Below are 18545 nucleotides of genomic sequence, written 5' to 3'. Positions count from 1 at the left end.
AAAGTTAAAACAAAAGAATAATCATTGAAAATGCTTAGAGCCTTTTCTTCCACTAAAACCAATACCAAAACCAACCCACTGCTGTTAAGTCAATTCTGACTCATAGCAACCTTGTAGGACAGAGTAAAACTGCCCCCATAGGGTTTCTAAGGTTGTAAATTTGTACAGAGGCAGACCGTCTTATCTTTCCCTTGGGGAGCAGCAGGTGGGATGAACCCCTGACCTGCCAGTTCAAAGCTGAGTGCTTTAACCACTGCACCATCAGGGCTCCTTCTTTCTTGCATTAAAGGAATGCTAAATAAGAACTGTATGCACCTGTTCTGAGTTACCTACTAATTCAACTTAGAGACAAATTTAGGAAGGAGCTCCTTCTTAACTGGGAACTGCTCAGGTAGCATAGTGCCTATGGCACTTGACCGCTAATTAGAAGGCTGGCGGTTCACACCAACCAGCCACTCCTTGGAAGGAAGGTTAGGCAATCTACTTCCATAGTGATACTGCCTTAGAAACCCAAGGAGGGGCCACTGTGAGTCAGGTCTGACTAGACAGCACATAAAAACAAGCTTTTACAAGCAGATGGCAGTTTACCCTCATATGTACAGCTGAAAAAGCTTAGCTTTACTTAACAGCTCTCGCATCTTAGGTGTAACACTCTAATTTTCAGTGGGGCTGGGGTTGGGGTTGGGTGGGAGGTGAAGGGTGGGTGGAGGAAGGTGGGGAGTGGTGTTCCCATTATGGATAGTCCTGGGTCATACATCTCAACTGCATTTGTCCACATCTTTAAACTTCTGCCCTGTCTGGGTAAGACTAAGAGACCAGTAAATTCCATCCCTCCAACAACTTTGCTCAAATCAATGAATGGTTGTATGAAAAATATATGAAATTTTAACCATAGCAAGCACAAATAAATCCCGATATCATACTATAAAGCAGAATTTGCTCTACCATGGGAAAAAGTATAATAGAATATCCAGGGACAAAAATAATTTTCAATTATACATGTACTTTAAAGATACTTTATTAAGACCAAAGGTTTTCCATTAATTTATAAACTCTTAATAGTCAAAAAGGAAATAATAAAAATCTGTATCTTTGGGAGGCTTTTAACAATGTAGTTTTGTAAATCTGAACAGTTTACATAGTTGTCAATTTTAAATTATTACAATTTAGATACATTCAATCATTAAATAATACCAGGAATGTCATCCTCAAGATACCAAGAACTTCCATATTAGTAAGATCATGGCAAAAAAAGTATTATATTTCAACTTTACCTTTTTATTTTTAATCAACTAATTTATCAGTTAAAGGAATACAGAATTTCCTTGTTGGCCTTGGGTTTTAAATATATGGATTTAAAGTAAATATTCCTCTTCTATACTGGCTAACATTTTTGGGAGCAGGCTGTTCAAAGAACTACGAGTGAGGAACATAATGCTACTGTCTTGTTTATGGAGGACAGGAGTGAGTGTTGTGAAAACAGTACAGAATCAGGGCCTCCGGCTACAGTTATCCACAAGTCCTTGGAAATGGCCCAGCTTATTAAATTTTAACCAAATCTCTTAAGCATCAAGATGGCCATGTGCGTATCACTTGCAAGACTGTGTACTACCTGATAAGAGATATCTCAAATTGCAAAAGTGCTCCTTTATTTAAAAAATATTGGTCAGCTCTGGTCTAAATAGGGTGAGAGGTCTCAAAAGTTATACTTTTATAACACCCTATTCACCACCAACAACAAAAAGAACCCAGTTTCCATCACTTTACACTCCACAGTAAAGAACTGAGCCAATTATCTGCAAATGAAAAAAATATATCAATGTTAGTATTTCAGAACAAAGAGTTTGGACTGCCTAAATTATTAAGATGACTGCCCAAATTACCATACATTTTCCATTACTCTTTGTACAGTAAGTCTTCATTTATAGTAAATTTTAGCCAATGTTCAAAGAAGAGAATAATCTCCCCAAACCATCTAAGTTATGACTTGTACTTCTTAGACCAGCCACTTAATTTTAAAGTATTACTCTAGTATAAAATTTGGCAACCCTGTTCCCAGCTCTTTTTTTTTTTTTTTAAGCTAAATTACTTGCTATTTAATTAATAAACTTAGAACTTACTGTTTGGATTATGTTGTTAGGTAGTTTTTAATCTAATTAAGTATTATGGTCAGAATGTATGTCAAAGCCATTGGGGTTGTTATTCTTTCTGTTTCTCATATATAATTTGATACATCTGAAGGAAATCCAGTGAATAATGCCATCAAATGTGCAGTGTAGATATAACACACTTGTGGATCTGTCTGGGAACAAATCAAGGTCAAATATTTACATGGAATGTTGACCCTGATTTATAAAACCGCTATTTTAAATTATGACACCTTTACATATAATCTATTATTTTTTATGAATAGTGCCATTTGTTAATTAAAAAAATAGGCCTTTCAAATAGTTCATAAATATATAAAAATTTACTAAATACTATTTTTCTTTAAACATGACAACTATACTCTTTATAAATCAACAAAAAATATTTTTCTCTCTTTTAACATCACAGATGCAATAATCTTTGATTGGCGGGGTCTTATGCATGCAAGGACACGTTCTCCCATAATGCTTATGGACATTTCTAGCATTGTTGAACTGCATCATTCACTTGCTGAAGATCAGTAGTATCAAGAGAAATGAGAGATCCCACCTAATTATTTACAATATAAGATTCTTACAAACGGCAAGGTTAGGATGTATCTGGCCAGTGTTAGGAATCATTTTAATGATAAATAAGTTAACATTATGAGAAAAGTTTTCTGAAATACATCTTAGTACTATGTATGGAGGTCAATTGTGCATATTTTAAAATGACCACATTTTCTTTATCAGTAATGTCTAAAATGTCTACTTTTAGGATATGAATCACATTTTTCTAATTTATGAGGAAAATCCAAAGGCAGCCAAAATAAAAAAAATGACCAAAAAACTTCTTTTTGGTGATTCCAAATATTATGTTTGGGTGATTTACAAATAAAAATGACCTTTGTAATCATTACTTACCCTCAAGATACTACCATTCTTAAGATTAACACCATAAGGAAAAGTTTTTTAAAGTTACATACATAATAGTTTTTAAAAGTCTATCTTCCCTTATTAAATATTTGTTGAGTCACTGAGTACTCATAAGGACTTCTCAAGCTGTAACAGGAAGGCTGCTTACTCAAGGCAAGTTTTTAGTAGTTTCTTTAAGAAAGATTTTTTAAATGCACATTGGGAACATATTGTGCAAATGTAAGAAAAGGCTCACACTTTTAGTTAAAGGATTTTTTCTTCCTGCCAGCTTGGTTAAATCTGTGACGATCTGCCTGGAAAACAGTGACACTATCCTATCTGTCTGGAGCTATTAATATCCTTGGCTGCTAACATGCAAACTTGATGGCAGTGACCACATTTGAGACAGCTGAAGCACTGAACTCCATTCTCTATTTAGTCTCTAGTTATTTCTCTTTAAAGCACTCATCTTGGAGAGGGAGCTGTATTAGCAACAACCGGATGGCTCAAAGCTTTGCTTAGAATATAGCACTGTGCACATTTTGATTTTGGATCTTATACTCACACACGATGTTTGAAATAAGGCTGTAAAAAGATAAAAACAAAATGGCATTCAATTTTACCAAGATATACATTTAGGACAATGACATAGATTAAGAAACCCTACCACATAAATGGTAACTAAATTTATTCTACTCATGCAGTCTATGTGGAAAACAAGATGGAAATTTTCCTTAGTTATGAATGCAACCAGCTCACTGGAACCCAATGGGTATCTGTCTCTAATTTGTCAAAAGTTGCTTTTAGCTCATTGAAGGCTGTGGTGAGATCATCATTTACTATAATCTTGTCAAAAAGATGACCATACTGGTTTTCCATTATCTGTGCAGACTGAATCATTTCTTGAAAGTCTTCTTCCTACAAAGGGAGGAATTTTTAAAATTTGGTTCACCAGGCAATTACAGCACTTCATAGCAACGCAAACCTTCTACCATTGGCTTATCTAATGCCATTCTGTGCATACTCCTTTACTTCAACCAGAGATGAAAATTATCCTCTTTAACCACAAGTCCCTCAGAAGTCATAATTTTCAATATTATCTCTTGGGTTTGCTTGTAACTGAGCTGCTCTGATAAACACCCAAATCTCCCACCTTCCCTGAATTTCTGGGTAATTAGTCACTATTTAGCATAACTGAGATTATTTCTGTATTCAAATAATTTTTAGGGGATTGGGGGTGAGGACAGTTTACTCTGATATTCTTACTAGTTGCATTATTGTGCTTACTCATAGCAAGGAATTTATAAACTTTTTAGAGTTAGATACATTTATAATTAGGTAGTTACAATGTCCTGCCTACTTCTCATTAGAAGTGGTTCAGAAGCCATTTATGCTCACATTTTTGAAACTAAATAGTATTTTAGTTGGCTATATAACTGAAGACTATATAATTATATGCATAAATCTAAGTGAGCCAAATCCTCAGAATATGTTACCATTTATTATCTTGAGAAACCTTTAAATTTATAAATAGTATACAATAAAATGTCTTACATTACAACATAGTGAAATAATTTGAGTCCACATTTCGATGTCACATAAAGTTTCACAATAGAAAATTTAACTTCAGTGTTAATCAAGAGTACTGAGTAACTGACATCATGATTATAAACAGCCAGCATGGCTATGCATCGTCAGTATTTAAATATATATAGATATATTATCAAATATTGGGAATAAAAAATGTAATCTGTATTTTGTTACCACAACTAACAGTTTGTAAATTAACAGAGACTAAGGCTAAATAAAGATGAGCTACTTAAGAGCAAAACAAAAATATGGCGCTTGGCATTTAATTTCTTTGCTTTTTATTTTTGATCCAAAGGTAGAATTCATTATCTTAATATTAAAAACAAAAACCAAGGGAAGGTTTTGCCAGAAGCTATGATAGCAACTCCTCAGAAGGAAGATGGGGCAATCTACTTCCGTAGTGATACTGCCTCGGCAACCTAAGGAGGGGTTGCTGAGTCAGGTCCGACTCGACGGCACATAACAACAACAACAACATGATAGTCATTAACAAACCACAGTCTCCACTTCCAATAACACAGGAAACTACAGATATTATTGAATAATACAAGTCTACTTGCCCTATCCTCAGAAAGGTGTTTTTTTTTTTTTTTTTTTTTGACTGTGCTCGATTTGATTACTGATACAAGGAGATAAAAAAAGGCAAATTATTAAATTTTTCATTTAGGCCATTAGTCTTCATGAGTAATGGTAACTGATTTTAGCATGTTTTTTCTCACTTTAAAAATAAGGCTAATCTGAAAATTGGTATGGATTTTATATAAACATCTAGTCCATAAAAATCTAATATGTGCACACAACAGTATACTAGGTATCTTTGAGTCACCTTCACATAAAGATTCATCCAAAGCCAACTACTGTGTAATCACTCAACATGCATGCACCTAAACATAATTCACGTTTTTTTTTCAGATTGTGGATCACAACGTCAAACATGATAGCTTTTCCAAGGTAGCTGTTGCTGCACACCTGTTTTAAGCTTTGCTTATGTGGTATTGCCAAGCATCATCATACTTACTGTGAACGGTTTGGCAGTTCCTTGGTCATCTCTGCTTGAAATAATCTTTGCATTTTTTCTTGTCTCTCTCAAACGTTCTATTGATGGAGGTTTTATAAATATCACAAAAGGCTTGAATTCCAGTGTCCTTAAATGTTTTACTGTCTGCAAGAAAAAAAATAAGTTTTCTTCTATTTCTTTATAATACCTTGAGTGAATTTTATAACAAAATGGAATTTTCTTCCTAAGGAGAAAATTCTTAAAATCATTTTTTAATTAAAATCACTAGGTCTTTCTATATGCTATTATTCAGTGAACTGAATTACGTTTCATTTATTCAATTAAATGCAATAAGTATCTCTGAAAAGATGCCTGGAGAATGTAACTTGTGTTTATAAATGTTTTGAAATGTGCTATAATTAATACTGAACATAAGTGGCTAACCATAACACGAAACTGATTTCTAGATCAAATACTCAAAAGATGCTGTGAGTTAAACAGAAAGTCTTCTGTACATGGAAATATTCTAATCATCTCATTCCAATACTTTCCTCATCTCAAGCATGAATTCTCTATCTTTCATCCTGCCCTTCAGAGTGCCCTAAAAGGGCAGGGTCCTACCCCCCATGATATTTCCTCTTCAAATACTTTATGCTCTTCAGGCTATGCTTCCGAGGACTCATCTACAATCATGGGTGACCGACAGATAGGTGATAGTTGAGCAATATTCTTGATCTGTATGGCAGGACCTCACTAGAATATCTATTCCACTGAAAAGTTACTTAGATAGATAGATAGGTTGTGTGTGAGTGAGAGAGAGAATGTAGTGGTGGTGGTGGGGACTGAGGAAGTAGGGGTAGGTGAGCACTTGAGGAAGGAGGGGAGTTTTGGAGTGACTAGACCAAGTACACTGTACTGTGGCACAGAGTTTCTTCTTAAGCAGAGCTATTTAATTCATTGTTGGTGCCTGGCATGAGTCAGCCTTCCTGCTGAGTCTTGGTGCCCTTATATTCCAGATTTATTTTCTTTAAGGGGTGTAAAAGGCTTCTCCAGGTCATTCTGGCCTTTGCAGGTTGTGCACAAGGCAAATCCCCCGGGGCAGCCATGTTGGAGGGTAAATCTTGGTTTCTGAGTGATGGGGCAAATGCTGTGGGTTGTTCTCTCCTGCTGTGGTATGACAGGAATTGAATAGTTTCATTCACTGATGATCTCAGTCCAGGATGCTCCTATGAGCTCCCAGAGTGAAAGGCAAAGTTTGACCTGATGGTGTTAACAGGGACCTCATTTATCACAACTCCTGTGAAATGCCACTCAGCTTTAACTGGCTGGATGACACTTCTAGGATTTACTTAGAACTCAAATCAAAGAAAGAGACCAAGCACTACAGTGTCCATTGTTAAAAATTATAAGCACTTATCAAAAATTAAAAAAAAAAAAACAAACCACCACCACCAAAAAAACCCACTGTCATCGAGTCAATTCTGACTCATAACAACCCTCACTGGGGGAAAATCTTTATGGAGGTAGATTGCCTCATCTTCCTCCTGCAGAGCAGCTGGTGGGTTTGAACCACTGATCTTCTGGTTAGCAGCCAAATGTCTTACCCACTACACCAAGAGAGCTCCTTATCAAAATATATAACACATAAAATACATTATACATGTAATATTGTAAAGTCTTTTAAAAAATACAAAGTATTTAGGAGAAATATCTAACAGTCATGGTACTTGGCAAAAACTGAATGTGAACAAGAATTACAAACACAGATCTTGGGGCATCCCCTCCCATTTTTTCTGCTATTAAGGGCTATCCCCCCCCGCCCCAAAAGACTTCTCTAAATACATTTAAATGCTTTTATCATCTTAGAATAGCCACAAACATGCCAAAAGTGAGTAGACTTCAAATTTACCTCATATTGAATTGCTCACATGAAGTGTTGTAGATTACAGGGGCCAGAAGGGGATTGAATAGTTCATTGTTTACTTACATGAGGCTGAACATCCAACAAACAAACTTTGTTTTTTGCTAGCACAGACCGAACTGAGTCTATACTGGTGCCATAGTAGTTGTTTTTATATTCACCATATTCAATAAACCTGTGGAAAATTAGAGATGTATCAGAATCATTTGTGAATTGAAAAAAAAAATTAGTTAGCAATATATAGAATTCATATGTAAGAGATTTTCACTGAACATGTCTAATAAAATAAACTGTTTCATAAAATAAATAGGGCCAAGTACTTCAGAATGTCAATTTTTTAAAAATCTTCTATATTACAGTTTCAAATCAGTAACACTTGCTTGTATTACACTTAAGCCGAAAAAAAGTACTGTAGTCCAGCAGTCCTCTAATGTTTTCCATCACCTCTTTTTCAAAACTAATGTAATGCAATAAAACAGTGAATAAGCCAAACAATAGAAACTACTGAAATTTCATTGCACACTGCAGAATAACCAAGCTTGGCTTAGAAGGAGAGGAGGAGCCGGGTGGTGGCTAATGGAGCCAGGGAGGCCGATTATGTGCTATAAAAATACAATCACTGGGCCAAATGAGAAAAAGGCATTTTGATGTTTCAATAAAATCCCACAATCCTGCATTAAAACACACATTATTCTCTGATACCCTAAAATATTCATGGTTAAGTAAATGGATAACCTGGCAGGGTTGGGGGAGGGCAGTGTGGAGGAAGGAAAGCAACTTAGAACTAGCTGGAAGGTACGGGATGAGCCAGAGAGCTAACTTTATTTCAGTTTCTTGAAGAGCCAGTGAGAGAAAGAGTATGTATGAAGAAGACTGTCATTCCAGGGATACTTGAAAACCAGTTGCCACTGAGTTGATCCTGACTTATGGTGACCTTATGTGTGTCAGAGTAGAACCGGGCTCCATAAGGATATATTGTTGTGTTGTTGTTGTTATGTGCCGTCGAGTTGGACCCGACTCATAGCAACCCCTCCTTGGGTTTCTGAGGCGGTATCACTACGGAAGTAGATTGCCCCATCTTCCTTCCGAGGAGTGGCTGGTGGGTTTGAACCACTAGCCTTCTGGTTCGCAGTCAAGTGCCTTAGGTACTATGCTACCAGAGCTCACAGTTAATTAGTTTTTAAAATAAAATTTTATCTAAGTTATATATTAGGATTCAATTAGTGGGGTGGAAGGCAGTCACAATAATACACTAGCCACCTTCCCTCATTATGCAAAATAATTTCTTTACACTTAACAGAAACGTAGACACTCTAGGTAGAAATTAGAGGTGAAAACTGATAGCAATGACTAGGCAAATTATCATCTTTTTGTTTTGTTTCAAATATTATGAAAAATATACTACTTTTCAAATGGAGGGGAACTCCCAGTTGTCTAAAGCTGGTTACACAGGCACAGTCACACAAAAATGTTTTAAAATTCCCACCTACTTGTTATTTTGTACATCTGTCTCAAACAGATGCTTGGAAATGAAAATATATTCAACACCATCACTCTCTTGGCTTCTTCTTGCTCTTGTAGTGTCTGGGATTTAATCACAAAGAGTTTAGAAAAGCCTACACAAGTCACCTTAAGGAAAATTTTAAAAAGAAATCCTCAGGTGTATTTGATTAAAGGCATTTCTTAAACATGTTTTTAAAGTTTATAAAAAGCAGTACAGCTCATAAAATATAGTAAAGTGTCATTAATTCATATTTTCTGATATAAGTTAATTCGAAGATGGACTCAATGTTAAGTTGCATTGTGTCTGTGCTCCTATTCATTTTATTTTCAAGGTTCTCTAAAATGCCAATTAAATGAAAATAGTATTTAAACCTTTGAGAAAACACCCCCCTTTTTTTCCTCAGTGACCCTAAATGACAGACTAGAACTACCCCATAGGAAAAATCCTGTTCTTTTACAAGCATTATGCTTATTATTATTTATTGATATTTATTCAAGCAAGTTTCTTGCCCAGTATGCTGCGAGGTAAACTGAATTTCTTTCACTATTTTCAACACATGACATAATAGTAGTAGATCTTCCCTCCAAGCTTTGTTTCACTAACGGAATGAAGTAAATGACCTCTATTTGCTATTTGTTTTTTCTGTGCAAAGTCACTGAACAGCATCTTTTTTAGAACTTCACTGAACTTCCCACCTCTCAGTAATTAGAATTTGTTTGCTCCAAGAGGGACTGTTATTCTGTGTGAAGGTCACACCCTTTGCAGTAACAGCATGAAGTCCTGATAAATTTAATTCCATCATAAAAACCAAGGATAAATTTCACAGTAGAAAAACTCTACTAAGTTTATATAATCTTGTAGTGTCTGGGATTTAATCACAAATACATATCCAAGAATATGAGAGAATATTAAGATTCGTATGGTACCCTAAGGTTAATTTCTTTTATTACTTGAACAGTTATGTTGTTGTTGTTGTCTGCCGGCGTTCCTTTAGCAAATAGTAGGAGTTAAGAAAAGTAACCTTGCTGAAACCAAAATTGAGACTTTCTCATGAATTAATTTGTTTTTCACAAACTAAGAAAAGATTGTCTTAACTCATTTCTAATGGCAGAACACTTCGAACACGCAGAGCACACAGTTTAAGGATCAATGCTCCAGTGCGTGGAGCCCTGTTGGAGGGTTAAAACTATTATCTAGAGCCATATCACGTGATAACTGAACAATACATTTATGACCTTGCCAAACACATTTAAAAGGTAAGGAACCTACAACCAAATTGTTTGCTTATCATGATCAATCTGAATTGTCTAGGTCTGATATTATTTCACTGATGAAGAATTTTAGTGTCAAATGGCAATGAAGTACCTACCATAAGAACTTCACAAACAAATTTGTTCACAGTGAGGAATTCTGAATAAGGACTTTGAAAACTGTTACAATGGAAAAGGGAAAGACGGGCCTCTAACCACAATGCAGGTCACTAACTCACCAAAGCTCACTGTTTGAATACCCATTATGCTTACAGTTGAAGACAAATGTAAAACAGATATGACACAAACTCCATCCCTGTCCATTCTGCCCTTCCCCACCTCCCACCTACAGCAAAGTCTCAGGATAACTGTTGGGTGAAAGAGAGAATTTTTTTTTTTTTTTTCCTAAACTGGTACTCTATAACACTGTTTTTTAGGAAATCTTAACTGAGGTATTCTATTGACAAGAAATGTTCTAGAATATGACTACTATCAAAACTGTGCTATATGCCAATAATGTCCAGTTTCTCTGTTGCTATCTCCAAAACACAGAGTTTATAACTTTTCATGAGAAACTACAAAAGTGATTAACAGGTGTGGCTGATTCACAGTGTCCCGATTCCTGATTATAAAGACTTTGGAATCCATCAGGCATTGATATCTACTGCAATGTCTTTTGTTAATAACTATTTTAATTTACTGAGAGAGAGATCCTTTGAAAGACTGGATCTATTAATAGTCATTTAGATTTCTTGATGATAATCTATAGCTTTAAAACAATTTGAATATTGCTTATCAAGGATGAGCTTTCTCACAAGCAGAAATAAAGAGACAGAAAACATGGGCTTCTGTCACCATTGTCTTTAAAAGCTTAATATGGCGTAATATGGCTATATGGAAGACTTCGTACAACTCTTTCAATAATTTTAAACCCAAGAATAATGATATTTTCTTCACTTAGAATCTCTTTAAATACTTCTCATTTTTAAAATGAAATAATTATGGATGCCCAAGAAATTGCCAAAAAAAAAAAAGTATAGAGAGGTCCTATGTACCCATCATTGAGCTTCTTCCAATGGTAACATCTTACATAACTACAGTACATTATCAAAACCAGTAAAATGACATTAGCACTAAGACTACTAAGTACTTGTTTTTGTTAGGTGCTGCTGAGTCAATTCCTACTCATAGTGACCTCCTCTGACAGAACAGAAATGCCTCATAAGGTTTTTTGGATGTAATCTTTATAGAAGCACACTGCCAGATTTTTCTCCCACTGAGCTGCTTGCTAGCTGGGCTTGAACTGCCAACCTTTTGGTTAGTGGCCCAGCACTTAACCATTGTACCACCTGGGCTCCTTACAAAGTACTTAAACCAAAAAACCCAAACCCACTGCCAATGAGCTGATTCCGACTCATAGCAACCTATAGGACAGAATAAATGGCCCCATAGGGTTTCCAAAGCTGTATACCTTTATGGAAGCAGGCTGCTTTATATTTCTCCCACAGACTGGCTAGTGGGTCAAATCACCAACCTTTTGGTTAGCATTTGAATGCTTTAAACATTGTGCCACCAAAGCTCATTACTAAGTACTTAGTAGACTTTTAATATTTAAAAAATTAAAGTATACTATGTGGAAAATTTCACATATAAGTGCATAATCTGATGAATATTTTTAGAACTAACATACCTGAGTACCCAGCTCTCTAACAAGAAATAGAAAATTGCCAGCACCTCAGAATCACCTCCTGGGCTCCCATCCCTCAAGATTTCTAACAGCATATATTAGTATTGCTATGTGTGTGTGTGTGTATGTGTGTGTCTGTCCTTTGGCTCAACGTTTCCAGGTTGCATTCATATTGTTGCATGTAACCACTGCATGATAGCATTCCACTGAGTGAATATGCCAAAATCAACTTATCCATTCTATTACTGATGGGCATTTGGGCAGTTTCCAGTTTCGAGCTATTATGAAATGTTTCTTAAAATATCTAGTATGTGTCTTTTGATGAATATACTTCTGTTGGGTTTATCCTAGGAGAAGTGTTGGGTTATATGGTATGTATTAAGGAACTCTGGTAGCACAGTGCCAAAGGCATCTGACCGCTAACCAGAAGGCTGATGGTTCAAAACTATCAGCTACTCCACGGAATCAAGGCTGAGTAATCTACTTCTGTAAAGATTTACCTCTTGGGAAACCCAAAGGGGATCGCTATGAGTTGGAATCAACTCAGTGACTGTTGGTCTGGTTTGGTTTTGGTTTATGGTATGTATTTGTTCAGCTTTGATGATACTACCACTTAGCTTTCCAAAGTGGTTAGAAAAATACACACTTCCACCAGCAATGTGCAAGAGTTCAATTGCTCCATATCTTTTTCATTTTATTCATTCTGGTGGATATTTTGTGGATGTTTTTGGAATGGAGAATTATAAATTTAAACATCAAAGTATTGGTGGTATAATCAAATCAACTAATTTGCCTCTAAATAATCAACACTCTACCCGAAGTATTTTACAAAGCAAAACAATCCCAAATTTCCAAAATTACTTTTAAAATATATTCTTCTTTAAATAATTGATGCTATGGCTGTACTTTCCAAACATGTCTGACATTATGAATTATCTGGGATGCTTGCTATAAGTGCAGATCTCCAGGCCTTTTGTTAGCTCTCCGGAAGGAAAATCTCTCTGGAAAGGCCTTTTTATAACAACCTCAAGACATTCTTATTATCAGGCAGGTATGAAAGACACTGTCACAAGGGGATCCTTTGACATTAACTTTAAAGTGAATCAGACTGATCAATGTCTCTGAATTATACACGGAGAAATGGTTGAATTGGTGTATGTTTTGCTGTGTATATTCTCAACAATAAAATAAATAAAATGATTTTAAAAAGTGAATCAGACTGAGTTTCTGTTAAGGGGAAATATTTGGAAACAGTGGTGATGGTCACACAACAGATCAATGTAAGTAATTAATGGTTGAAATAGCAAATGTTTTGTTATATATATTTTACAAGAACTAAAAATAAATCAAAGTAGACAGTTATTGCTTTGGGGATTTCTCTGGACAGTTTCAGCCCAGAACCTTTCTAGGTAGAGTCAGTTTCTATAACTTTCGAGGGAACTGTTATTTTGATAGTTGAACAAACAGCCCCAAATGCCTTGCCCAAGGCTCTTCAGAAATACCAAAACTATAATAGAGGAATTAAGTTTGATTAAAAAAAAAAACAAAAAAAACCCCACTGCCATTGAGTCAATTCCAACCCATAGCAACCCCCTCTGGGTTTCCAAGGCTATAAATCTTTATAGAAGTAGATTGCCTCATATTCCTCCCACGGAGCAGCTGGTAGGTTTGAACTCCTGACTTTCTGGTTAGCAACCAACTGTCTTACCCACTATGCCACCAAAGTTACTTAAGCTTGATAGATAGCCTTTTTTATATTTATCTTCTCCAAAGAAATAAGTCTTTAGCACCAATAAGGCTACAAGAAAAGAGAAATGGTATTATAAACCAAGATTCCAATTGGTTCATTCTAGTTCCACACCCAGATATAGTTTTTCCTTGGTATCCAAGAGGGATTGGTTCCAGGAGCCCCTGAAGATACTAAAATCAAATCCCTTATATAAAATGGCATAATATTTGCATATAATCTCTGTACATTCTCCCATATAATTTAAATGGTCTCTCAATTACGTACAATGCCTAAATATAAATGCTATGTAAATAGCACTTTACACTACTTCTTAGCTTTTGAGGGATTGCTTCGATCACTTCAGCAGTTCTGGTGGCACAGTAGTTAAGGCATTCCACTGCTAACCAAAAAAGTCCGCAGTTGGAACCCACCAGCCACTCCACACAAGAAGAGAGACAGTGCTGCTGCCTTAAGGATGTATTCAGCTTTGGAAACCCTACAGGGGCAGTTCTACTCTGCCCTATGGGGATGATATGAGTCGGAATCAACTCAATTGGGTTTGGTGGTGTGGTAGTTAAATTTCTATGTCAACTTGGCTGGGCCTGGTTGAGTGGATGGGCAACTGGTAGTTATTCCCCATGATGAGACTGGTAATCAACTCCATGGTGGGATCTACCACAAGCAGTTGAGTTGCTGCCTTTGGGATGTGGTCTGGTTCCTGCATATATGGAGAAGCCTTGGGAATGGTCTCTACCCTACGGTACGCTTGGACCCTGCATGTAGCCGTGTTGTTGCTCAGCAGCCTGCTATGCTCTGTCAATCTTGAGACATAAAATGGACTTAAGATAATGGCCTGTCATGTGGTTTGGTAACATCAAGACTGTGCCTTTTAATCTGTCAACCTTGGGTTTGTCAGCCTCAGCAGCTAGCAGCTGTCTGAGTGAAGAAACGCCTCTACCTCCAGTGGGCCGGGAGCAGGAGGCAGAGCTGGACCCTAAGGTTGAGGGGCTTTCACCCAGCCCCTAGAGCCTGGCACTTTGAACTTGGACTTAAAGCCTCCAAATTGTGAGAGAATAAACTCCTGCTTATTAAGGCCATCCTTTTTGTGGTGTATTCTTGTCAGAGCGGCAGTAGGTAACCAAAACAGGTAGGTAAGTTTGACCACTTAATTGCTTCCTCCCACCGCCAACCCAAATATTTTTGGTCTATAGTGGTTGGTTGAATCTGCAGATGTGCAGCCTACCCATGATGAGGGAGGGCTGTATACTGAATGAGAATCTACATCATTTCCAGGTGATTCTTACAGAGCCCCAGGTTATTTTTAGGTAAGACTCAATTAGGGAAATGCAAAATCTCAGCAGGGGTCAACCCAGAATGAAATGGTTCAAAAGCCTGCATAAACTTTATTTCAGATCCAGGTGCAACTATCACCTATGGAACCCTGAACAAGTCAAAGTATCCTTTCTGCCCCTATTTCCTTCTCTATGAAATGGAGCTAATAATATCCATTTTATGAAAAGTAAGGAAATTGAGACAAATAAAGCAGATGAATACTTAGTAGGAAATTACTGCTTTTTTTCTTTTTAATCCACTTTCCATCCTCTAGGTTTCTTTTCTAATTGCTTACCTGTAAGCTTAATAATTGTTCTGTAAAACTTTCTAATTATCTGTATATTGCAATGAAGTTTTCTAAGAGCAGGGAATGATCAAAGTTAAAAAGAAAAAGCAAAAAAAAAAAAAAAAAAAAAAAAAAAAAAAAAAAAAAAAAAAAAAAAAAAGAAAGAAAGAAACCTCCTACTTCCACATTTTCCTTTCCTTTCATCTCCGTTGGTGAAAACCAGTAGTTCAGTAACTGATGGCTGAAAATGATTACAAACAATATTATGGGAAAATGTAGTAACAAGGAACAACTTGAGGTAATAGAAAACTATGATTTTAAAATAAAGTTGAGCTCTTCTAAAACTAAAGAACATTGCTAAAGGCACTATATAAACGATTTTAAAAAAAGTGCTAAAACCACTTGAAAAAGCCAACATTGCAATTTACCCTTTTAGCCGGCTTTCCTAACGTCAACATATTAAGTAGTCAAATGGCATTTATTCTGGAGATCAAAATGTTTCCAACATCACATTTCATTTGTAAGAATGCCTGTGAAAACAACTTTTATAAAACTAGATCTAATTCTGTGTACTGAAAAGAAGCCTAGCATATTTGGCTTACATGCCAATGAAAGTCCCATTTAACACTATTTGCCAATTACTACATATAAAAAATAATTAAGAAAGGTTTATATTGTAAGAAGTCTCCTTCATTCCTCTGAAAATTTGGTGAAATGCTGTGGAAAACATTCACACTTATTTTAAGAAACAGAAATAGTAAAGAATTTTTTTGAAAGAATATTTATAAATGATACTTTTGATGTCATGTATGTACTGAAATATACCATGAAAATCTGAGAGCAGGGAAGCTGTAATTATCAAATAGCCTGCCAATAACCTGTGCAAACTAGGGCAAATCCTTTAACCTTCGGTGTCTTAGTTTCCTCCTATGTAAAATGTAGATAATGTGCCTATATACATCATAGGCTTATCATGAGGCTTAGATGGGTGAATGCTTAGGACAGTGCGTGGCATCAGTATTAGTTGCACAGAATAGTATAAAGAACTTACGTGGCACTGTCACACCATAGTGCTGTGTGTCACTGATGAGCAGCTTTCGTTTCAGTTCATTCAACCCTACTCCCACAGGACCTGAGAAAACAGGACGATATAAATTCATTATCAAACAAAATCCCACACAAACATTTCTATAATTGAAATTATTCTGTGGAGAGAGACTGAGAACACGTTTCTAACTTCCAAAAGATAAATCTCTTGTCAAATTGTATACAGAAAAAGCTAGGATTCCTTTGGTTGTTGTTTTTTTTCTAAAATTTAAATGTCTATCTTGCTCTCAAAAATTTAAAAATATGTGTTTTAAAAGAAACAGTCAAAAGTATCTAAATACATTACTTAGTAACACTTGTTGTTGTTATAGGCTGTAGAGTTGGACCCAACTCATAGCGACTCCTCCACCACAAAAAAAAGAAACCAAACTCACTGCTGTCGAGTAGATTCAACTCATAGTGACCCCTCCTTGGGTTTCCGAGGCGGTATCACTGCAAAAGTAGATTGCCCAAACTTCCTTCCAAGGAGTGGCTGGTGGTTTGAACTGTTAGCCTTCTGGTTACCAGTCAAATGCCTTAGGCACTACACCACCAGAGCGCCCAATGGTACCATTAGAGCTTAAAAAAATATGTGCACTTAAAATAAATTGTATTACATAGTTCAGATAATTTTAATTTTAAATGTTGTAGAAGGTTGGGCAATCCTACTTCCGTAGTGATACTGCCTCGGAAACCCAAGGAGGGGTCGCTATGAGTCAGGGCTGACTCGACGGCACATAACAACAACAACAACAAGATTCTAATAAATCACTGAACTTTGATTTTATTTGGGATGCAAATTATGTATCTTAAATTTGCAAGAACACTTACATTGGTCAAGACCCTCCTCCTATGCTCTATATTTTGCTGGTCTTTGCTGCTTTTGTTGTTATTTGCCACTGAGTTGACTCCAGGTGTGGAGCAGAACTACTCCATAAAGTTTCAATGGCTGTGACCTTCTGGAAGAAGATTGCCAGACCTGTCTTCCGAAGTGCCTCTGGGTGAGTTTGAACCAATAGCCTTTTGACTAGAACATGAACACTTAACTGCTTGTGCCCAGTAGACTGTGAGCTCTGGAAAAACAAGGACTTCATCTACCTTCTCACCAACTGTTTCCCTAGCTGACGAATGTAGGCACTTATTAGTCTACTTACATTAGACTCAATAATTATGCTCTTATAGAGATAAAACTATTTGTTTTATAAATCAAAGGAGTGGGAGTGAAAGTTAAAAAGCACTCACACTTATGACTTGCACCTAATTAGCTGATAAGCTCAAGGTCACAAAGAGATGTTGGTGGAACTTATGCTTGAACTCGACTCTCTGGAAATGAAGCAGAGGGGACTGCTATCAATTCAACTTTACAGGGAGTTTAAGGAAAGAAAATCTAGCTAACAATTTAATAGACAGGACAAAACTAGAGTCCTGTTGTGAATGTAATCACAACAAGGTAAACACTGAAGCTATAAGACAGATGAGATCTCTAAGGGAGAGAAAAAAGGGATATGCTTTTTGTTTCCTTAAATGTCTGACACTAAGAGACAGTCTCTTGCCATTAGGCATTTTTAATCAAGCTTGTGTTACAACTTCCAAATGTATGTTGTTACAATATAGAATTCAATTTTTTATTAACTTTGCATCCTGCAAACTTGCTATACTCAATAGTTAAAATAGTTTCATTGTAGTTTTTTTTTTTTTTAAATTGTGATTTGGGAGAGTGTTTACAGAGCAAATTAGTTTCCCATGCAATAGTTCATACACATCTTGTTAGGTGACACTGATCAGAATTCCCACAATGTAACAACACCTCTCTTCCTGCTTCCTCCCTGTGGTTATTTTTTCCCTGTATCTTTTACTATGCACTCTTGCCCTATGAGCTATCTCCTGCACAAATGCTACCGTTCTGATCTCCCATGGTTGACTGTTCTAAGGAGTGTACCTACCTGTTCACCCAGTAGACCTACCTATTTATTTGGCTGGAAGTTAAGCCAGGTGAGTGAGTTCAATTCCAGGCTCAAAGGCTGACTATGGGCAATAATAAAAGGGGTTTTCATCAGTCTCTATCAGAGGAGTAAGCCTGTTCCTTTTTTATGATTAATTGCTGTTCCACATTTTTCTGCCA

At 36.3% G+C, this 18545-nt stretch overlaps 1 protein-coding gene across 1 annotated transcript in view; it reads right to left on the bottom strand.

Annotated features, from left to right (window-relative positions):
• Positions 1-3779: 3779 nt before the first annotated feature.
• Positions 3780-18545, bottom strand: part of MPP7 (membrane palmitoylated protein 7) — a 388287-nt gene continuing 373521 nt past the window's right edge. The window contains exons 15-19 of the mRNA XM_007951924.2: positions 16389-16469; positions 9040-9133; positions 7616-7724; positions 5650-5793; positions 3780-3959 (exon numbers count right to left, since the gene is read on the bottom strand). Coding sequence (XP_007950115.2) covers positions 3780-3959; positions 5650-5793; positions 7616-7724; positions 9040-9133; positions 16389-16469 — 608 coding nt within the window. The remainder of the gene's footprint in view (positions 3960-5649; positions 5794-7615; positions 7725-9039; positions 9134-16388; positions 16470-18545) is intronic.

Source organism: Orycteropus afer, unplaced genomic scaffold, assembly GCF_000298275.1.
Source record: "Orycteropus afer afer isolate SDZICR_OR568_19922 unplaced genomic scaffold, OryAfe1.0 scaffold00319, whole genome shotgun sequence".
Classification (NCBI taxonomy): domain Eukaryota; kingdom Metazoa; phylum Chordata; class Mammalia; order Tubulidentata; family Orycteropodidae; genus Orycteropus; species Orycteropus afer.
The sequence above is the reverse complement of the archived record's forward strand: the minus strand, read 5'-3'. Positions and strand labels throughout refer to the sequence as shown.